We start from the raw sequence: 24,247 nt of genomic DNA, 5'->3' as shown, positions 1-24,247 counted from the left end.
CTGGCTCAGGGCTTTTGATGACCAAATCGTCCATGTAGACTTCCAAGTTTCTCCCAATTTGGGCATGAAACTCTTTGTCCATCAGGCGTTGGTATGTGGACCCTGCATTCTTAAGTCCGAATGGCATCATTTGATAACAAAATGTGCCATCGGGCGTCCGAAATGCGGTTTTGTCCTGATCATCTACAGCCATGTGGATTTGGTGGTACCCCTTATATGCGTCAAGGAAGCATTTAAGGCGAAACGGTGCTAATGAATCCACTTTGAGGTCAATTTCGGGTAACGGGTAACAATCTTTGGGGCATGCTTTGTTTAAATCTTTGAAATCTATGCACATGCGCCATTGTTTGTTAGCCTTCGGTACCATAACGGGATTTGCAACCCATGTTTGATATCTACACCCGCGTCAAGGAGCTCCTTGACTTTGGTTCTACACGCGTTAGCTTGTTCCGCCCCCATTACTCTGCGCTTTTGTACGACTGGCGTAAAAGCCGGGTCACACTTGAGCTTATGCTCTACTTTACTTCGAGGTACACCAGTCATGTTAGCTGGTGTCCACGCGAAGATGTCAGCGTTTCTCTGTAGTAAGCGTTTGAGTAAGGTGCGCATAGGATCAGCGATTGTTGGGCCAATTGTAACAGCCTGGTCAGGGTATCTGCCATTGAGGACCCATTTTTCTGGTTCAGTGATGGTTGGTTTAGCCATCTTTGGTTTGGGTTTAGATGAGACAGATGCGATGCATACCTGGGGAATGCCGGTGATCATCGCTACACCCTCAGCTGTTGGCCATCCCATCATGCCGTGGACTGAAGATACCACAGCGTTGAATCTTGCCATCCCATCTCTCCCGAAGAGAATGTCGTATGTGTGGTGTGGCTTCCTCATCACGACAAAGTCCACCTCTTCTGTGCGGGAGTGTTTCCCGTCCGTAAGAGTAACGACGAAAGATAGGATACCCAGGGGGTGTTTGTGCTGCCGTCGAACCCTTCAATCGAGGCGTAGACCGTTTCCAGGCGTTCCTTGTCTTCGTCATCTAGCTTGTCGAAGAACTGCCTGTACATCACCGTTGACGAGGCGCCGTTGTCATCTTGAGTGTGGGAAGTGATGTAGTGCCCCAGCTGGCTTTTGATGACGATAGGGCCTTCTTTGCTGGGTCCTCCTGGCACTCGCGGGAAGCGCACTTCAGCTTCCTTCCACGCGCATGGTTCTGTCGATCGCCTTTTTCTTCCTCTGATGTTGCCATGAACCATGTTGATGCTGATGTCAACGGGCTTTCGTCCGTTGCCCCTGTACCGGTTATCATTCCTTCCTCCCTTGATTGATGCCACAAGGTGTGCAAGTCTTCCATCCTTGACGAATGTTTCTACAATATCCTTCAAGGATGTACACTCCTCCGTACTATGACCCTTTGTCCCGTGGAAATCACAGAATTTGCTTTGATCCGCATTAGGTCGCTGCCGGATCATTGGAGCTTTCGGCCAGGGGAGTTTTTCGGTGGCAAGTATCTCTGTGACGCTTTTGGTGAGTGGCGTCCACCGGTGTTTTCGGCTTGAAGGGTGTGTGTTATCCCTTCCACCGACAAGATGGCGAGAGCTGGATGAGGTGTCAAAGTTTACCCTTGACTGCCAAATACCTAGCGTCCTCTTTTTGTTCTGCCGGGCGATCCGAACATTGTTTTCTCTGGTCCTCTGCGTGTAGAGGTGTGTACTCTGAGGAAGATCCCTTCCCAGTTGCTTCTCCGTCTCGGCAAAGCGCTTGGCCGCCGTCATGATGGCATCCCATGTCGATGGCATGCCGTCCTTACCCGTCAATGTGCGGATAAGTTCTGGGTATTCGGCGCCCTGGATGAAAGCGGCGCGAACAAGATCTTCACTTATGTTGCCCAGACTCAGCTTTTTGGAGTTGAAGCGAGTAATGAAGTCTAGTAAAGATTCATCCTCCCCTCTAACGCAGTTGAGGATCGTCCACTGTTCTTCAGTATATTTCCTCTGTTGACTGAAGTGTTGGCTGAACTTGTTCTGAAAGTCCGCCCAATCATAGATGTGGTGGACCGGTAAACGATCGAACCATGCCCTGGCCGCTCCAACCAGTGTCATCTGGAACATATAACACCACGTGGGTTCCGTCCAGTTGCTGACGGTTGCCCCCGCAATGAATCTGTTCAAGTGATCATCTGGGTCGGATAGACCATCATAAGTGCCGATGTTGGACATTTGTTTGGCACTTCTCGGGGCGATTGCTTCCGCAATGTCCCTTGCAAACTTGGACTTTCCCGCATTTGCAGCAGTTGGTCTAAAGGTTTTGGAGAAGTCACGTAGGTTTCTCCTCGCGTTCGTTGGTTTAAAGGTTTCTCCAAAATTCCTTGTCGTTTGGAAGTCCGTTTCCCTACGCTTCCCTTTTGCCTTATGGCGAGGGTTTGCGTCGGTATCGGATTCTTCCCGCTCATCGTCCGAGTACTCGCACTCACTGTTCATGTTGAGTTGTTGGCGAGTACTGCCGAATTCGTCAGCCTGTTGAAGTGAACGCAAGCGTTCATCCAACTCAGCTTGGAACTCTTTCTGACGTGCTTCGGCCCACGCCTTAACTTGATCGAGTGTTTGGCGAGGGACCCTCGTCCGTTTCTCCAACTGGGTATCAGTGAACCCCAGTGAAATATTGTTTACTGCACTTGTCCCGGCTTGGGTAACCGGGGTAGTGTTCGTAAAATTTGTATAACCGCCGGTGTTCCCCCCAGTTGCTGGGGTTGTGGTTACCGGGGTTTCTTGGTCACTTACTGGCTTTGGGACCGGAGTAACGTTAACCATTTCTTCAGAAATTTTGAAAAAACTAAGAATTAGTTCTAGCTTTTATGCACGGATGGCGCCAATGAAGAAACACTAATCGACCCTGTGATAGATTACGGATAATCTGGGGGTTAAGTAATGTTTCCCGCGAGGATGAGGTCCAGCAAAGAAGGTTGTTCTTCAGGTGACCTGCAAAACAGACACCGTAAGCTCGTCACTGAGAAGGGGGGGGGGGTTCCTCCTTGTGACCACCCTCCGGCGTGAGAATCAGACTAGATTTCTCTGAATATAAGTGTATATTAAGAGATTGCTAGAGAAGATAAGATAATGATATATCAGATGATGTCCTTACCATTCCAAGGTGTTGGAGTATTTATAGCCGAAGGTAGGTTTCCAAGAGGGTACAGCCGGCTGAATAGTATTCCTGTTCTACCAACAGTGGGCTACGCACAAGCCATGCTGGTTGGTGGATAGGCTGCGGCCGATAGTGACAAGGTCGGCTGTATACTGTTCCTTTACTGCCGGCTATGCACTGTTCCACCAACTGCAGGCTGCACACGTCCCATAGTAAGGGTTGGTGAGTAGGCAGCGGCTAATAGTGACAAACAGTACTAGAGGGTGCTCCTCCTCGTACTGTTGTCGGTGAGCTGTCACCCTGTGATTGGTTCATGGGCTGCTTTGGTCAGATCTTGTTTATTTTGTCCATACCTTGGCAGGTATTGTACAAAAGATCTTCCATAAGCATACGGACTGGCTCATTTGGGCGGGAGTATTCCGCCTTGCTCATTCCTTTAGGTGACATTACTGAAGTATCGAGTTAGTGCCCTGTGCGTGTAGCCTTGCTATTAGTGCGGGTAGCCTTCCCTGATGGCTTGTACCCGCAACTGCGGGAACAGGCGGGGTACTTCACCATTGGGAGGCTTTCCCTGCGGGAACAGCTGGCGCACTGCGCGTAAGGTCTTCATCTCTGAGCATGGTGGGTCCTGCGGAAGCAGTTGGTCCTTGCGCAGACGTCCCTATTCAAGGTGAGTCTTGCGGGTTCAACTGAGCTCTGCTGGGACCTACCTCTTCAATGACAAAAGCTTTTCATAGATTAAAAAACATGTGTCGAACGCATGATTGTAACTTTCGGATGGGCGCATTCACATTGGGAGTCAGTCGAGTTGCGTGCTCTAATGCGTTAAGAGGATGGGAGGCTTAAATAATTTTCTTTGCTTATATTAATCTGTGTACAATCTATACTCGAAGATTCGTGTCTCGTCACATATAATAAGCAGTGTTGAAGTTTTTATATCTCTTCAATCCATTAACGGGCGTTACGTGAAGAAAAAATATGTAGTTTCTATAAATCCAAAATGTCGTTGTTCAATAAATACAGAATGGCATTTGTTCAAAGGTATTTGGATAGTTTTTCTTTTTGAATGTCAAATAAACTAAGGGTTTAGCATGTTACATGAAGAAATAATTTAAACTAACAATTTAACGTGTTACATGGAGAAATGCCACGACTCCCACCGACATAGTCACATAGTCATGATCATTGTTTCTCTTTTAAGTTCATTTCTTGCTGACATCATATATATATATATATATATATAGGGGATGGTTATTTTGAGAACCATGATGAGTTTTAAGAACTTTAAGAACTCAATTTTGAGCCACAAATTTAATAAAATGATATGATATATGTGGCTGAGATTAAATTTAATTAAAAAATTAAGCAGGAGAGAGAATAAGTAATTTTGATAATTACACAAGTTTAAACGTTAGTTACACATGTGTAAAAAGTCGATTCGTTGTGTAAAAAAATACCGTAATTTTTTGTACATCACTTACACTTGCGTATTACACATGTGTAAAAAAATTTCGAAAAAAAAAATTGTTACGTTGAGTTCGAAAAAAATTGTTGCGTATGAAAACATTAGGTAGTAAGCTAAATTTCCCATTGTAAACACAGGCATGGTTGAGAGAGCTACCCATGGATACTTTAGTTATTGCACATATTTTTACATATTGCGCCTAAGCAACACATGAGCCCTTTCTGAAACTTTTTGCACCTTACAGATTTGACTACCTAGACTTCAACACATACACCAAAACTAAGATATATAAAGAATAACAAAACAAACGGACGCTTTAATAATGCATATATCACATGCACAACTATGAAAAGCGTAACTTTTCTTTTATTGTCTGACTTTCTTCAACACTACTATGAATGAATTAGTGATTTTTTTTTGTTTAGCTAATGTGAAAGATTATCCTTAAATTTCTAGTTCCTGCAATGTGATCAGTTTATTGATGTGAAAGTCTTCTTGGTTTTCTCAGTCATCACAAGTACTTTGACTTGTTCCGAGACTCGCAGGGAAAACGACATAATTTGAGCTTTTATTACTTAATTGACATAATTAAGGTTTTTGGTTGTAGCTGTGGATGAGAATGCTAATAGCTTTCTGTCGTATTTCAAGTTTTATTTCTCGAGAGAGAATCACTTTGAATTAGTATATTATAGAGGTAGGGTACCAAAAAGACCCAAATACCCTTAAGTATTACCCGTGGGTCACTGAGGAACCTCTCATATATCACCCGCGGGACATTCGGATCACCCGGATATCATGGGAAAGGAAGAACATCCTCGTACCACGTGCGGAAGCATCCTGGCACCCTCAGAATTCATCCGCAGGACAGGACATCTGTCCGCCAAAATGATCAGAAGGCAATGCCAACGGGACAGCTGTCAACAACCAACTATACTCTAGAAGAGCGTCCACGATTGTCACGTAAAGAGTATGTGACTTGTTCACCAATGAAAGAAGGACACCTGACCAGTTTGTTATAACCGTGCACATGGCCAGGGTGCAATTCGTCCTATCATCAGGTGACGCGTGTCCAGGTTGTTATACCCTTGCACATGGGACATATAACTCAACCTATCATAAGAGGACACGCGTCCAGGTAGTTATCAAGATCTTCTAGAAGAGGACAACTGACCCAATCACCTTCCTACCTCCTTCGGCTATAAATACCTTGTCAACCTGCATGAGGTATCCATTCACATTCACTCGCTTGCATTCTGACTACACTTAGTCTACTTTACTTCAGTATTTCTTTCACTGCGAACGTTACTGATTCTCATGCCGGAGGGTGGTTACAGGAAGATCCCCCACCTTGTCCTTCCTGTAACGAGACTCACGGTGTTTGTTTTGCAGGTTCCGGTCATTGGACTTTGGGAAGTTGTACTCGTACTGTGTTAGTAGTTATCGTATTTTACCATGTGGACTCACTGGATCCAGGACCCATAACAGGGGATTGGATCCGTGTTTCTTCATATATGATTGAACTTACAACTCAACTATTTCCAGTTTGATGCAGATATTGGAAATCCGCATTCACGCAATATCGTAGCTTATTATTACAGTTCACTCAAGTAATCATCTTGTCTTAACTTTTCAGATAACAGGTTAGAAGCTTGCACCAACGTGTTCAAACAAGCTAGCATATATTCGTCATTTTTCCCGTAATGAGAAAGTAATCACATTGTCTCCCTTCTATGAAACAATTCTGCTCATATATCTTACTAGCTGCCCTTGTATGGATTTGTTGTCTACATTGGAGGAACAAGAAGACTCAAAATCAAGATATTGGAAAGTTTCTGGAAAAGAGAGTATGTGCTTTTAGTTTGCCTTTCTACTTGTTGTCCTGACAAATTAAGTATTTCTGTATAAGTGAGGGTTGTTTGGAGTGAATTAGGATAGTTGGATAACTCCTTTGAATGTACATATAATATGACTATGTAATCCTTTAAAATACTTGAGGGAATCTGAAGAGGATCCCTGCAAGGTGACAAACATCCCACCACCTCATTGTCATGTAGGTATAAAACACCCACATAAAGTGTGTAATAGTTTCACATGAAAAAGAAAACTGTTTGCTTATGATTGGTTAAGATAAATATTATATAAATAAGCGAACTTGATCCATGGCCAACACCCATTTTTCACACAACGAGAGAGCCCCCAACGCTCCGAAAACACCCCATACATTATGGTTGGGTGCGAGTGTTTGTCTTAGGTGGCATGGGGTGTTAGGGTGCTACTTGTGTTGTCAAAAGCCGTTTGGTCACATGCCTAGACCCATATGCGAGGCACAAGGAAAACACCTTGCTGCCATTTAGCGATGGAAAAGATTCCGGTCAGTATCTATTAGATTTCATGAGATGTTGGCCAAATCCTGAAAATTCCAACAAAAGTTTGCAAATTCCTAACAAGCTTGTTTAAAACATATAAACTTGAATTTAAAGTTGAGTAAAATATCTTAACATCTTGTAAAGAAAACGAGAGATTAATTAAATATATCCATTAACTAATTGAATAAATTTGAAATGTATATGTTAGCTAATTACGTAATTTTTTGAAATTTACAAAAAATGATCCAATAATATTGATTTTATGGTAATTATATAATGAATAAAATTTAATTTGAAAGGCATCAGTTACAAAATTGAATAAATTTTGAAATATATCCGTTAACACCCTTAAGCATTCAATTCAAATTTTGAAATGTATCTGTTAGGTAATTGAATTAATTTTTAAACGTATATGTTAAAACCATCTTCTGAAGAAAATGAGAGATTAATTAAATATATCCGTTAGCTAATTGAAAAAAAAATTGGAATGTATATGTTAGCTAATTACGTAACTTTTTGAAATATACAAAAAATGATCCAATAATATTGATTTTATGGTAATATAATGAATAAAAAATAATTTGAAATGTATCCGTTACAAAATTGAATAAATTTTGAAATGTATCCGTTAACACCCTTAAGCATTCAATTCAAATTTTGAAATGTATTCGTTAGGTAATTGAATAAAATTTAAAATGTATCCGTTAACACCCTTAAGAATTCAATTCAAATTTTGAAATGTATCCGTTACGTAATTAAATAAATTTTAAAATGTATCCGTTAACACCGTTTAAGCATAAATCTGTTATAAATACAAAGGCTTCCTTTTTAAAACCGACAGCCACTACAATCATCCCACAGCCACCACAATCACCACACTGTGGCGTAACCATCCGCCATTGTCCTCACTCAAACTATCTACCAATGCCATTCATACATTGCAAGTAAACAGAATGAAGATGAAGGGGAAAAAGATTGCTTATTGTTTGGAGGCTGTCAAATTAACCAAACAAATGGTGAAATGGATGGAGTTTGTAAAGAGCTTAGGCCCCGTATGTGGTGTACGAATTGTTCCTAGAAAGTGGTCGTCTGAAGAATTTAACGATCGCCATCTTGAGAAGCTGATCAGGAAACCAAAACTGATGGTGCAAACAGTTCACAATTTCCCTCTTGCAAATTGTGGATTCAAAGAATCAGACACAAAGCCATTGAGGAATTTGACAAATGTCCACTCAGATGTGGAAAATAAGAAACTGATGAGTAGCTTGAAGCCGAATAAATTCGGTCGCCCCACTGATTTTACTGGCACAAGACCACCAAGTGGTGAAGTGAAATTTTGGGATCCCGGAAGTTCAAACAATGGCGGTGCCCATAAACCGAAAGTCACCACCACTGTAACTGTGAGAAAACCGTTGAAGCCTTTAAATGGTGCAGACACTAATGCTAATGTTTCTTGTTCCCTTTGATTATCCAGCTACTTCAACCAGAATCTTTAAAGCGGGCAAGAATGCGTTCAAGTAAGTGATCGTAATCTAAGCTTTAAACATGTTATATGATAATACTAGCACCTATGGGCTATGCATCTTATTGTAATATTTACGAGAACTGATTGTTCTGGCAGAAGTGAAGTGTGTAGGAAGCTGTATGAGAAAATGATTACTAGATTCAGTATTGTGACCCGTGGTATCCTTGGAAAATTGTTTGTTAGAGAGCTGGCAAGTAAATGGGATGCTAGTGCGTGTGCTGTAATGTCTGAATACTCGCAAAAAATAGGTGGAAAAAGCTTCAGTTCGCGGTATGGAAGCTGGGAGAGTTGCCTCAACGGTTCTTCTTCCTCTAACTAGTCGATCGATTTATCCTCATTCATGATGAAACTTCTAAACGTTGCTGTGGATTTCAAACTTGTGTTCTTTACTTTAAGCATGAGAAAATAACTCTATGTAGTATGCAACTTTGTATGGATATTATGTGTGTGGTCCGTGCCAAAGTTTTATAAGAGAATTGAATGTTTGTATATAATTAGTATGTTGCGCGCTTACTGCTCTACTTTGCAGCGACCAAGCTCCGACACTAGTTCATTGATTAGAAATTGTTACTTACGTACACAACAATGTATGGCACATATATTAAACCAACGGGCTTGTACCTAAAGGCATATATCAAGGTGTGTAGTAAAGGTGTTTCTTCCAAAGTGGCTGAGGGTTCTAGTTCCATAGTACTAGCTAGATATTGTTGTGGATTTATTAGGAGTAGGTTCAAATTGTGTGAGAGTAAACCGTTCTAAAATAAAGAAATCTATATATATGATACGCTGCCGATAAGAAAAGAAAATGAATTAAGCTTAAATTTCTCTTAGTATGCTCATTACCAGATGTTGGAGTTCTCCGTGCATATATACTTGTCCTGGTTTGTTATAGCTAGCTAGCTAGCAAGTTGTTTTGTTAGTTTGTTGTAACCATTTTCTGTTATATAGTTTAGCTAGCGATGTATATCTGTTTACAATTTTTTGAAATTGCATCACTCACTCATTTGTTTAAGATGCAAACCTATTTATTAAGTAGGCATTTCACAATATCTTCATCCTGTAGATTGTTTTTATATGAAAAATCCATACAGACTCAGATTTACATGGAGCGCGCAAATTTTTTTTTAACCAAACCAAGGGACACGAAACAAGCTTTTGAGGTCTAAAGTGACTTCTTAAATCATGACATGTATGTAATAACAATGTTGATTAACACTTTAAATTAACTATAACTAAGAAACGTATCCCCCCTACCCCCCATTCGACCCCCAACAACAACAAAAAAGACACCGAGTTCCCTTTTACGCTATGGGTTTAAGCAATATATCAATTTTTGTTGTTATTTAAAGTATTTCTTCATGCAACTTGGTATATGAAGATTGTTAGCTTCTTTTATTTGTTTCAACAGTTTTTTTTATTTGGTGATGTGATAAGACGGTAAAGGTATGAAATATGAGGTCATGGGTCAAACGGTGGAAAAACCCAAGTGTTGTCGGTCCCGGGCATTGAGGCGGTAACTCGACACGAGTTCAGTCAGTTTCGGTTACTTTCATTATGATACCGGAGCTAAAAAAGGGGGAAATCTAAAAATTTGAGGTGGACAATGGGGTGATGTTGGTTGGTAAACTCAGGCGTTGGAGTTGGTCTTGAGCGTTGAGGTTGTGAGTCTACGCCTATACATGAATTCGGTATGTTTCTGTTATGTTCATTACGCTGCCATAGCTAAAAAATGTTAATGACCAATGAGGTGCTGCTAAGTGACCCAGTCGGGACTTAGCGACACCAAACTTGGTAATTGTTATGTGTAATAATATGATCCAATAATATTGATTTTACGATAATATAATGAATATAATTTAATTTGAAATGTATCCGTTACAAAATTGAATAAATTTTGAAATGTATCCGTTAACACCCCTAAGCATTCAATTCAAATTTTGAAATGTATCCGTTAGGTAATTGAATAAATTTTAAAATGTATCCGTTAACACCCTTAAGAATTCAATTCAAATTTTGAAATGTTTCTGTTAGGTAATTAAATAAATTTTAAAATGTATCCGTTAACACTCTTAAGCATTTGAATCCGTTATAAATACGAAGGCTTACTTTTTGAAAACCCGCAACCACTACAATCACCCCACAACCACTAAAATCACCACACTGCGGCGTAACCATTTGCCATTGTCCTCACTCGAACTATCCACCAACGCCATCGTAACTATTCCCATCACCCCTTTGATTTTAATCTTTACTCTAAATTTGACGAATATTCATAAATATAATGCAAGTAAACAGAATGAAGATGAAGGGGAAAAGATTGCTCACTGTTTGGAGGCTGTCAAATTAATCAAACAAATGGTGAAATGGTTGGAGTCCGATTGTTCCTAGAAAGCAGTCGTCTGAGGATTCTAACGATCGCCATCTCGAGAAGCTGATCAGGATACCAAAACTGATGGTGCAAACAGTTCATAATTTCCCTCTTGCAAATTGTGGAATCAAAGAATCAGACACAAAGCCATTGAGGAATTTGACAAATGTCCACTCAGATGTGGAAAAATATAAGAAACTGATGGGTAGCTTGAGGCCGAATAAATTTGGTCGATCCACTGATTTTACTGGCACAAGACCACCAAGTGGTGAAGTGAAATTTTGGGATCCCGGAAGTTCAAACAATGGCGGTGCTCATAAACCGAAAGTCACCACCGCTGTAACTGTGAGATAACCGTTGCAGCCTTTAAATGGTGCAGACACTAATGCTAATGTGAAGATGAAAGGCTCATTGTATTCACAATATTTTGACCAAGACAAACTCAAAAGCAAGAAGCAACCAGAAGTCGGCAGAAACAAACCTTCATCCAGCTCGAAGCCTGCTGGAAAGGTTAAATTTTGGGACCCTCTAACAGCGGGTCATGACCAACAGCCAAAGGTCACCACCACTATTCATGTATCAAGGGGAAAGCCTTTGCAGAATTCTGAAAATGTTGTCTCAAATGGTGAGGCTAAAAGGCTAAAAGAAGGCAAGGCCCAAAAATCAGCAGTCACGACAACTACTGTATCACGAAAGGAAAACGAAAAACGTGAGAAGATCAAAGAAGCAATGAATGTCTTTGGTCAAGTCCACCCCCAACTTTTGCATGAAAACCAAATGAAGATAAACGGGAAAAGATTGGTCATTGGAAGGTTCCTTTGGAAGCAGTCAAATTAACGAAACAAAAGCTGAAATGGATGGAGCCTGTAAAGAACTTAGGCCCCATATGTGGGGTAAAAATCGGGGATAAGTTCAAATACGGGCACAGCTCAAGAACTTAAACGTGGTAATCCGGCGTTGAAGAACGGTATGGATGAGAGAACTGTAATCCGAGTGATTAAGAAGCTTAAATTTGATAAGAATGAGGTGTTTGTGTATGATGGTTTGTATGTTGCGAATCATTATACACGACATAGAAATGAAGATGGCAAGACTATGTTCAAGTATCGTTTAAATAGAGTACCCGCCAGCACTTCACCAAATGCTGAATGCTAGCTGCTGATAACAGTTCTGCCATCTCTGCACCTTTCAAACACTTGAATCTGTATTTGAGTTTAGCAACCTGTCTATTTGTAACTTTTTTTTTCTTTTTGAATACAGTTAGCATGTTTAGTTCTCTTGTTTTTAGCTAGTTATGGGCCATCTGTTGTTGAAAAATGTTAGTATTTGAAATATACAAGGTTATCATCTTTTTTGCCTCAACAATATTTAGTTATGCATTTACCTTATCATCCATTTTTAACCACCTGACTGTATTTGAGTTGTGAGTTTACCTTGACATCTAACACAAATATGGAAATTCTCTTTTATGCCGAATCAGATGTTACTAGCAACCAACCTGTGTTAATAAGCTTTTCGGGGGTACGTTGTAATTGTTGGTGACTTGGTTCAGGCCCTGGTTATACGCACACTAAACACACACTATGGAAAGTATTTTCTGATGTTATTCCAACTTCAATTATGATTACATGGGATAAACAAACTGGAAATAAAGGATGCTATATGATGCGTACCTTTTCTTTAGCAGATAATGTTGACTTCTCTTACAGTTTTCCTTTTTTACCCTTGTATTCAATTAGTTAGTACTAATTGTTAATTAGTTAATCAGTTTGTTAGATGACAGTTAGTGGATATATTAGGGCTTGTACAGCTTCTTTGATTTAAATAACAGAAATCAGTTTCTTCCCAAATTTCATGGTATCAAAGCAGGATCATCCTCTCTGATTATCATTTCTTCATCATCTTCGTTCGATCGTTCTCTATTTCGCTTCCGTTTTCTTCAATTTCTTTGTTTTTTTTTTCAATCAGAATTGAACCATGTCAGATTCAAACAGTGGTTCTGTTCATACTTCTTCAATCATCGATTCATCTAATCCTCTATACCTACATCCATCAGATCATCCAGGTTTGATGCTAGTTTCAAAAATTTTGACGGAACAGGATTCGGTCCTTGGAAAAGAGCGATGACTATCGCGCTTTCTGCGAAGAACAAGCTCGTTTTTGTCAATGGCGATTTTGTCATACCTACTGATTCTTCTCAAGTTGCTCTATGGAAACGTTGTAATGATATGGTGATTTCATGGATCTTGAACACTTTATCTCAAGAAATCAGTGCAAGTGTATTGTACGTTGAATCTGCTCAACATTTGTGGTTGGAATTGATTCATAGATATGGTCAAATCAATGGAGCAAAGTTTTACCAGTTGCAGAAGAATATTTTTGAAACTGTTCAGGGAAATTGTGATGTTGCCACATATTTTACTAAACTCAAGACAAATTGGGATGAATTAAGTACCCTAAATTTGATCCCATCTTGTACATGTGGAACTGCTCATCTCATAGCTAAAAGAGATGAAGATAAGAAGTTGGGTGCAATTTCTCATGGGCCTAAATCTATGCTATGAATCAATTAGAGGTAATATTCTTATGATGCAACCTTTACCTTCAATTAATCAAGCGTATGCACTCCTTATGCATGATGAAAAGCAACGTGAAATTCATACAACTGTCATGTTTCCTTCTGATTCTGCATCAATGAATGTAAATTCTCAAGCACAAAATACTCAATATGGTAGATATGATAACAAGAAAACAGTTCCTTGTTCAAATTGCAAACGAAATGGACATCATGCAAGTAAATGCTATAGGCTTATTGGATTTCCTAAGGATTTTAAGTTTACTAAGTCCAAAAGAGGTACTGCTAATATGGTGGAAAATGAAAGAGAGACATCTGATCAAGCGTATTATAATCCATTTGCCTCTAAGAGTTCTCAGGAAACGTCTTCTGGTCATTCAATCACAACAGAGCAATATCATGAACTGATGCAACTTTTGCAGAAAACTCACTTGCCTAAGGAGTCTATCACACAGCCTGCGTCATCCATTAGCTATGCTAATTTTGCAGGTATGATGACTTGCAACTCATCAAAATTCCACTCAAATTGGATCATTGATACGGGTGCCAGTGATCACATGTGTCATGATATTAGGTTGTTTACAAATCTAAAATCTTTTTCAAAACCATTTTCCATTGGTCTTTCTAATGGTCATTCTCTCAATGTTCATCAATATGGGACTGTTTGTTTTAGTCAAAATTTGTCCCTTCCTAATGTTCTTCTAGTTCCAGATTTCAAACACAATCTTCTTTCAATCCCAAAACTTTGTGATGATACTAAAGGAATAGTATATTTCTCTAACAAACGTTGCATTTTACAGGGCCCTTCAATGAAGAAGCCACTGGTTCTTGGTGATCTTTTGAATGGGCTCTACATTTTCAAAGCACCCAATACTCATTTCAGTTGTAATCGTTCGAATTTGTTTACTACTTCTCTTTGTAATTCTGTTGTAAACAGTAATGTATGGCATAGTAGACTTGGTCATTTACCTTCTTATAAGATGAAACAATTAAGTGTGTTGTCTAATACATCTTTGTCTTCTATTGATCAGTGTCATATTTGTCCTAAGGCTAGACAACAGCGTTTACCTTTTCCACATAGTCATAGATCATCTACTGCAATATTTGATCTTATACATATTGACATTTGGGGTCCATATCATACTTCAACATATAGTGGTTACAAATATTTTCTAACCATTGTGGATGACTTTAGTCGAACCACATGGACCCATCTGTTGGCTACCAAAGCAGGCGCGTTTCCTGTTCTTCAAGGCTTTGTAGAAATGGTTGCTACTCAATTTAATGCAAAAGTTAAATGCATTCGATCTGATAATGCTTTTGAACTTGGTAGTGGTCATAAACAGGCTGAATACTTCCTTAGTAAAGGTATTTTGCATCAAACTTGTTGTGTCCAAGTTCCTCAACAAAATGGAGTTGTTGAGCGTAAACATAAGCACCTGTTAGAAACCTCTAGAGCTTTGCTTTTTCAATCAAATCTTCCACTTCAATTTTGGGGAGATTGTGTGCTCACAGCAACCTATTTGATTAACCGATTTCCTACTACTCTTCTTGAGGGTAAGACTCTGTATGAAATATTGACAAATAAAGTTCCTACTTACAATCATTTAAAGGCTTTTGGCTACCTTTTTTTATGCATCCACTCTTGCACATGGAAGAGATAAGTTCAAACCTAGAGCACTACCTTGTCTATTTGTTGGTTATCCCATTGGCAAAAAGGGTTATAAGTTGTATAATCTGCATACTCAAACTGTTTTTGTTTCCAGGGATGTGGTGTTTTTTGAACATTTATTTCCCTCCATTACATCTTCTACATCATCTCATCTTTTTCCCTCAATTGATAATTTGGAATTTTTTTTGACGATCCCGTTATTAATAATTCAGACACTTCTCATTTGTCATCACACAATTCTTCCTCACCTTTATCTCCTGGTCTTGTTTCATCTTCTTTTGTTCCTCCTAACTCATCCAATTCTTCTGTTCCTCTTCGAAAATCCTCAAGACAATCTGTTCCTCCTGCTTATTTGAATAATTATGTATGTCATAATGTGCATACTATTCATGATTGTTGTCATACAATCTCCAATGCTTGTTCAGTCACTTCTCATGTTCCCTTTAATGAGTTAGCTGATTCCAGTCAAAACTTTGTTCACAATCTTGATATTTTACAAGAACCAAAAACATATAAACAAGCTGTTATGCATTCTTCTTGGCGTGATGCAATGGATAAAGAGTTTCAAGCCCTTCAAGACAACCACACCTGGTCAGTGGTTGGTCTTCCATTGGGTAAGAAGCCAATCAAGTGCAAATGGGTCTACAAGATTAAATATAATGCTAATGGTAGTGTGGAAAGATGCAAAGCTCGTTTAGTTGTTCGGGGTGATACTCAAAACCTGGTCTCGATTACAATGAAACGTTCTCACCCGTTGTTAAAATGACTACTATTCGTAGTCTCATTGCCATAGCTACAAAATTACAGTGGCCATTGTACCAATTAGACGTCAACAATGCATTCTTGCATGGTGACCTTGATGAAGAAATTTATATGACTCCTCCTCCTGGTATGGATCTTCCACCTGATCAAGTTTTGAAGTTGCAAAAATCTCTTTATGGCTTAAAACAAGCATCTCGACAATGGTATGGGAAACTGTCAACTGTTCTAAAATCCAAAGGCTATGTTTGATCAACTAATGATTACTCATTATTCATTAAATCAATGGGTAGCTCTACTGTCCATGTTGCAGTGTATGTCGATGATATTTTGGTCACCGGGAATGATAATGAAGAAATTTCGGCTCTGAAAGATCATCTTCATTCTACTTTCAAGATTAAGGGTCTTGGTTTCCTCAATTATTTTCTTGGAATGGAAATTTTAAAACTTTCTAATGGGGTAATTATGACCCAGAGGAAATTTGCTAATGATTTGTTAGTTGAGTTCAACGAACATGAACTTCCAACAGTTTCAACTCCTTTACCAGTTCACTTACAACTAAAAGCTAATGATGGGGAGGTAGTTTCAGATCCATTACAATATCGGCAGCTGGTGGGAAAATTAAATTACCTAACTCATACACGTCCAGATTTGGCTTTTGCTTCAGTTTCTAAGTCAGTTTATGCAAGATCCTTGGGTTCTTCATTGGAACGCAACATTACACACTTTAGCCTATGTCAAAAGTTCTGCTTCCCAAGGATTATTTTTTAATGATTCCTCTCATTTTGATCTTCATGCTTATTGTGATAGTGATTGGGCTTCATGTCCAAACACGTGCAAATCAGTCAGTGGATATTTCATTTCGCTTGGTGGATGCCCAATCTCTTGGAAGTCCAAGAAGCAACCTACTGTTGCTTTGAGTTCAGCCGAGGCAGAATACCGATCAATGAGACGGGTCACGGCTGAATTAGCTTGGTTGACTCGTTTACTACATGAGCTTAATGTACCTAAAGTCACACCTATTCCCGTTAAGTGTGATAGTCAAGCGGCAATTTACATTGCAAAGAATCCGGTTTTTCACGAGCGCACTAAACATATTGAGATCGATTGCCATTTTGTGCGAGAAAAGTTACAAGAAAGCTTAATTTCCTTATCGCATACTCGGACTCATGATCAAGTTGCATATAGTTTTACTAAGAGTCTTGCTAGCCCACAACACCGAGAATTATTAGACAAGTTGGGTGTTTTAACACCACCAACTTGAAGGGGGTGTTGACTATTACTTGTTGACTTCTCTTACAGTTTTCCTTTTTTACCCTTGTATTCAATTAGTTAGTACTAATTGTTAATTAGTTAATCAGTTTGTTAGATGACAGTTAGTGGATATATTAGGGCTTGTACAGCTTCTTTGATTTAAATAACAGAAATCAGTTTCTTCCCAAATTTCAGATAAAAACCCATCTTTCCTTTTCTTTAGCATCAATCCAAGTCCACCGCCACCTGACTCGGTCAATCTTTGACAACTTGTTACCCATGACCCATTAATTTTTGGATGACTGATTTACGGATTTTCCAGCTAACATATGCATATACTTTGGATAGTTTGTATTTAATGAGGATAGCACGATTTAACATATATAATACAAATGCCTTGTCGTAATTTGGTTCGTGATTGGTCAACTAATTCGTTAACAGGTACTCGGTACTCTGGTTGAAAACCACTTTGCCAATCTAACGGCCCTGGAGTATTTGGTAATTGCGGAGAACAAGTTGGTGTTTAAGCTATATGTTAACTGGATCCCACCTTTCAAACTCTACGGTTTTAGAATAAAATCTTGCAGTTTAGACCCTCAGTTTGGATTCAGTCACAAACAACTTAACACAATTAGATGTAGCCAACACAAACATATCAGACACCATCCCCAATTGGTTTTGGACTACATTCGACAGTGTAGATTACTTGAACATATCCCACAATTAGATTCAAGGAAAGTCAGGAGACATTACTTTTGCAAAGGTCCGTAATTGCATAGGTCTGTTTTGTGTTCTGTTTTGTTATGTTATGTTATGTTCGGTCAACACCTCTGTAATGAACTATACCCGAGCCCAACCAGCCCAATTAACATGATGAATGATTTGTGTGTATCTTCTTCTCCCATCTACCACTATAATATGATTTTCCCACCCCCTCTTCTAGTTTGTAATCATTCCATTAAATCACATATCATTATCATCGTTGTGTCAAATTAAGGTCACAACAGCCTCCAACGTATGACACAACATTATCATTATTTCTCTAGTAAGTTAATTTTCTTGCTGACATCGATTATGCTATATTTTATGTTAAGCATTCCACCAACTTTCTTTGATTTGCTATATTAGGTTCTTGAATTGTCTTATACGCCTTGGTTGCGGGGGGCGCATATAATGTATATATGTGAGGGCCATCGGGTGGGCAAAAGTGAAATTGCACCAATTTTGACGTTATTTTACTAATTTCGTGAAAATAACGTTAACAATGGCGGAAGGTTAATCAGGCATCATGTGCTGATGTTAATGGCTGAAAGACAAACGTACATGCACCAATGAGCCGGTGTCCCAATGGTTGAGTGTTATGTGACTTATGTGATGCAAAACTACTATCGAGTCGGGTCTCACCTGAAGCAGCCTATTTATCCCTACGGGATAGAGGTAAGGTTGTCTACATCTTACCCTCCTCATATCCTACCATAGCTTTGTTATTGATGGAATTACTGAGTAAGATGACGATGTTCTTGAATTGTGTTCTTTTTTATTTTTGTGTTTGCACACGTGTTTGATGAAATGCGCATCACAATTTAGAACCACACCTGGTGAAAAATAATTTTGCGTTGATTTAAAGATTTTAAGGCCAATCAGAAGTCGTTTGTTGCGTTGCATTTCTTGTCTTGTGCTATTAAAGCTTTTTATACATTGATCTAAATCTGACTTATATAATTATGAGTAGGGGTGGCAAATGTGACCCCGTAAGAATTGGTATGAGTTTAAATAAATGCATAGTTCCTCAAAATGAGTCAAACTAAAGGAAGAGAAAAGTTGGAATGAGTCAAAATGGGTGACATTTTTCAAGAGGTTTTTTTTTCGGAATAAGGATGATAGAAGAAACTTTTTAATTTTTTTACTATTTTAGTTTTTGATTTATTTTTTGAGTTACAAATTTTTTTTAATTATATTTTTTGATTTTTTATGAGGAGTTTTGATATCTCGGCCATTTCTAATTTATTTTAGTTTTTTTTTAGTGTGACCAATTCTAATCCATTATACATTTTACTAAAACTCACATAAACCCTTATGGATCACATTTGCGAGCCACCCCTATATACGAGTGTTTGATAACTCTTTGTTCAAATATCTAATTAAGAAACTGATAAAACTAATAACAATGTCTTCATCGGTTATACCATTTTAGTTAAAGTACGTTGTATGTTCTAGAAAGACCACTTGTATAGTCCTACATCTATATACTTCTTTGTTTGAATTCTTTTAATAATATAATCTTTTGCTGGGTTCCACAGCTTCCGTCCCCTTTCCAAAAAAAAGTATGTAAGGTTAGTCATTGTTTCTTTTTTAAATTACACAAGGCATCTTTTCATTCTCTTTATAATTTATTAGTTTAAAAACAAGTGCTTTTGTTAAAAGTCTTTCAAGTCCACGTAGGAATCTAAGAAATAAAGGTTGAATCAGTCAACGGTACTTTTTGTTAAAAGTCTTCAAGTCCACACAGGAACTTAAAAAAGGTTGAAATAGTCAACAGTGGCTTTTTGTTAAAAGTTAAAATTGTCTCCACGGAAGCATTTATGAAAAAAAATTTGAATTAGGGTGTGTTTGGGATTCCTTATTTAGAGGGAAAAGGTCTTTTTGTGATAAGGTAAAAAGGTCTTATGGTTTTTCAATAAGGAGTTTCCAAAAAAGTGTTTGGATTAACATAAGATAATAAGTTATTTCTTAAAAAATGTTTGGCTTAACTTATTGATGTAAAATGACTAAAAAGGACATTTATGTATTGAAGCAACAGCTAACTCATCTGGCCTCTCTATGAATTGAAGCAACAAAATAAAAAATATATAACGATTAATATAGTTGATTAGCTAATGCTCATACAGAGGTATAATGATATGAATTGGATAAAATAAATTTCCAGAATGTATGAAATCAATGGACATAGACCTCAAAAGCCAACAAAATAAAGTCCTAAATATAAAACTCTACATTACAACAATCAAAAATACACTTGATAGAAAACCCCAATCGGATCTCTAAAATTAGAAACAACTGGAACTAAAATCAACAAGCATACCTAACATCCAAGCGAGCTGTAGAGAGAGTGCAGATATGAGAGGTTTTGGGGTTTTGAATCGTAGAGGCAGCAAGCAAACCCATAGATACATGTGTGATAGAGCAGTAGGAGCGTTGCAGATGGGGCTGGGTTGATGAGAGTGTAATGGGAAGTATGATATTGATAAGGAGATAAGTTGGGAAATCCGAACTTATTGAAAGCTTATAGTTTAGCCTAGGAGATAAGGAGAAATGGAAAAGGACTTTTGTATTGCCAAACACTATTTTAACACAAAAATAACTTATTCTATCACAATAAGTTATAAGGAGAAGAAAATAAGGAATCCCAAACACATCCTTAGTCAAGACCACATCACCCTTCCCTCACATGTAACATATATATATATATATATATCATATTGTATCACCCTTTATCATCACTCCAATGAAGACTCTCACACTTCATCCTTTATCTTTTTCCTCATTTTGCCTATTGTTTGTCTTGGTTTCGTCACTTTTCAGCATATGTTTTTGTAATCAAAACTCAGATCCTATTCTATGCATACCCATGGAACGACAAGCTCTTATTGATCTCAAGAACAACCACACTGACGAGGCAAACCGTCTATCTTCTTGGGTAGGCAAAGACTGCTGCAGCTGGTCCGGTGTGTTCTGCGACAATATCACGGGTCACGTACACGAGATTCACCTTCAGGGTGATTGTGATGGACCATATTACATCGAAGATGAAGAAATGTTAGGAGGAACCATTAGTCCTTCGGTGATCAAACTGTTACAGCTCAGACACCTCGACTTGAGCTGTAATGCTTTTGGCAACAACTTGATTCCAGGATTCATTGGTTCTTTCCAAAATCTTATACATCTTAATATTTCATACTCGGGTTTCAGTGGGGAACTTCCTCACCAACTTGGAAATCTATCAGCATTGCGCGTCCTTGACCTTCATGATGATCCTCTTTACGGTAGTCTTCATTCTAATAGTATGGCATGGCTAAAGAATCTTAAAGGGTTGCAATACCTTGATATGGGTGGCATCAACCTCAAAGAAGCTTCAGATTGGTTTCCGGTAGTCAGCAACCTCACTTCTTTGCTAGAGCTTCATTTTTCTCGGTGTGGGTTAAATCGGTTACATAGTAATCCAGCTACGGTTAGTTTTACATCCCTTGTTGTCCTAGATCTTTCACATAACAGCTTTGACAGTATGTTGCCTGGGTGGATTTTTAGCCTCCGTAATTTAGCTTTATTAGATCTATCTGGTTGCTCTATTAGTGGTGTAAATCCTAGAAGTCTTGGTGGTTTCCATAGCATGCCTTCTTTAAGGACTCTTCTTGTTTCAGGTAACACTTTTGTGAATTCTTCATCCTTACTGAATGGATTGTCTAGCCTAAGTAATCTTCGTCACCTTGATGTTAGTGAGTGTGATATTTCTTCATCAATTCTAGGCAACCTACAGAACCTGTCTTTCATTGAATATGTTGATTTATCTTTCAATGGTATTGTTGAGGAGATACCTAAATCATTAAGTAGTCTTTGCAACATTACAACCCTTAATCTACTATCAAACAATATTTTTGGTAATGTGTCAGAGCTTCTTGAAAGATTTTGTGAATGTGAATCACCTAAACTAAGATTATTAGCTTTTCGTGGTAATTACCTGATTGGTCAACTACCAGACAGACTAGGAAATTTGAAAAATTTGATCCAGATTGATCTTTCTTACAATAACTTAACTGGGACCATTCCGGATTCTTTAGGAAGTTTGTCATTGTTGCAGAGATTAGAAGTTAATGCAAATCAACTCTCTGGTTTGATTCCGGATACAATTGGTGGTTTATCATCATTGAGGCATCTGGATCTTTCGTTCAATATGTTGAATGGAAGCCTTCCTGAAAGTATTGGACGACTCAATGAACTTTCTTTTTTAACTCTTGATCACAATTCATTAACGGGTATTTTGACCGAAAACCACTTTGCCAATCTAACAGCCTTGGAGTATTTGTTAATTTGGGATAACAAGTTGGTGTTTAAGGTAAATCCTAGCAATTGGATTCCACCTTTTAGACTCAGAATGTTAAGAGCAAGTTCTTGCTGTTTAGGCCCTCAGTTTCCATCATGGATTCAGTCGCAAACAGAGTTAGAAGTATTAGATGTAGCCAACGCAAACATATCAGGCACCATCCCCAGCTGGTTTTGGACTACATTCCCTAGTGTAAATTACTTGAACATATCCCACAACAACATTCAAGGAAAGTTGGGAGATGTTATTTCTTTTGCACCTGAAGCAACACTAGATCTAAGTAACAACCATTTACATGGTAATTTACCTGGTAATTTCAGTACAGCAAAATTCCTGGATCTTTCTAACAATAGAATCTCAGGATCTCTAGAACAGTTCTTGTGCTCCGGTATTCAAGAACCGCAACCGTTAGAATTTCTTAATATAGCAAACAATAACATGTCAGGTGTTATGTCAGATTGTTGGATGAATTGGCAATCTCTAGTCATTCTGAACATAGAGAAAAACCAATTTACTGGTATAATCCCATCATCTCTAGGAAACGTTTGTTCATTACGGTCACTGGATATGGATGATAACAGGCTATCCGGCAACTTACCTCGATGGTTACTGGATTCCACCAGCCTGGTAGTCATCGAGCTTGCAAGAAATGAACTGATAGGGAAAATACCATCACCATTAAGGAGTGGTCGTACAAGTCTGAGACTTCTAAGTCTTCGTTCTAACAAATTAGAAGGTAAAATCTCAGATGAAATATGTCATCTCAGTTCTCTTCAGATTTTGGATCTTGAACATAATGATCTTTCTGGGAACCTACCGACATGCTTTACAAACTTCTCTGTCATTTCTGGAAGTGAGACCTCCAGTCCAATCGTTCTGTACCGAACTACAATAATTGCTGCATCGTTGGTGACAAAGGGAAATACTTACATATATAGCACCATACTTTATCTAGTGACATTATTAGAACTTTCTGATAACAAGTTTTCAGGGTCAATTCCTGATAAGCTAGTCGGGCTTTTGGGCTTACGGTTTCTGAATTTGTCACACAATGATTTAACAGGAACAATTCCCAACTTGTTCAATCAAATTGGAAAGCTTGAATCATTAGATCTGTCAATGAACCATCTTAGCGGAAATATTCCTTTGAGCCTGTCACGGCTAACTGCTCTGAATTGGTTAAACGTGTCACACAACAATCTAGTAGGAAGAATCCCAACAGGTCCTCAGCTTCACACATTCAGCGAGTCCTGTTTCACCGGAAATGCACTTTGTGGGTATCCACTTACAGCATGCTTACAAAATAATGGCGATACCAAAGGGCCTATGGATGGACATGATGAACCTAATGATTTTGATTGGATCCTAGTGATACTTACACTTGCTGGATTGGTTGTTGGTTTTTGGATCATCCTTGCCCCGATATTTATAAGCAGACGATGGAGAGTTGCATATTATCGTTTTCTTGAAAAAAAATTGGTTCAAGCTTCAGGATTTCATCTTTCTCTTATTCTTCCGTAAGTCTTAACGTGAATTTTACTTTTCTATTACATTAATACATCCAAAAGATTTTCTTATTGACATTGGACCTTTTATGTTTTCAAATTGTTACCAATTTTGTACAATTCGCTAACTCCGTCTACTTTTATCGTTAATTGACGGGCATATTGTCTTTTCATATAGTTGTCTTAAAAAGAGAATAAAAAACAATAATAATAATAATAATGATTGTTCTATTATTATTATTATTATTATTATTATTATTATTATTATTATTATTATATAAGTACTTTAACCCCACCCTACCCTGAACCTTTTCTTCAATTCTTTTCCATGCCCTCGCCGGACACTGCTTCAACTCTGATTACCGATTTCTGGTGAGCGGCGGCTGGTAGCTGTTGGTGGTGGTGAAGGCAGTTTCAGCGTAAAATATATTCTTTCACATAGGATCGCTTGTCACTCACATAATCTTTCTTTTAAACAATGTGAACCAAAAGAAATTTAATTTACACTCTTTTTCCTAAACA

The 24,247-nt window shown here is 38.4% G+C and overlaps 2 protein-coding genes and 1 pseudogene across 2 annotated transcripts in view; 2 read left to right on the top strand and 1 right to left on the bottom strand.

Annotated features, from left to right (window-relative positions):
- The window catches only part of LOC143632288 (glutamate dehydrogenase 2-like), a 209,617-nt gene that overhangs the window by 56,333 nt on the left and 129,037 nt on the right, over positions 1-24,247 (bottom strand). The gene's annotated exons all lie outside the window — the stretch shown is intronic.
- On the top strand, positions 7,923-12,024 carry LOC143632079 (uncharacterized; annotated as a pseudogene).
- Positions 20,596-23,741, top strand: LOC143632071 (receptor-like protein EIX2). Its single transcript, XM_077100662.1, has one exon. The coding sequence runs from the start codon at positions 20,628-20,630 to the stop codon at positions 23,739-23,741; it is 3,114 nt and encodes a 1,037-aa protein (XP_076956777.1). The 5' UTR covers positions 20,596-20,627.

This window comes from Bidens hawaiensis, unplaced genomic scaffold, assembly GCF_021521415.1.
Source record: "Bidens hawaiensis isolate Kalapana, Puna unplaced genomic scaffold, B.hawaiensis_p1.1 tig00000512_1, whole genome shotgun sequence".
NCBI classification, from domain to species: domain Eukaryota; kingdom Viridiplantae; phylum Streptophyta; class Magnoliopsida; order Asterales; family Asteraceae; genus Bidens; species Bidens hawaiensis.
Note: the sequence above shows the minus strand (reverse complement) of the source record. Positions and strands in the feature narration are given on the sequence as shown.

Bases quoted from the DNA above. Each gene is read 5' to 3' on its own strand.
- LOC143632071 (XM_077100662.1), top strand. From the start codon at position 20,628: ATGAAGACTCTCACACTTCATCCTTTATCTTTTTCCTCATTTTGCCTA.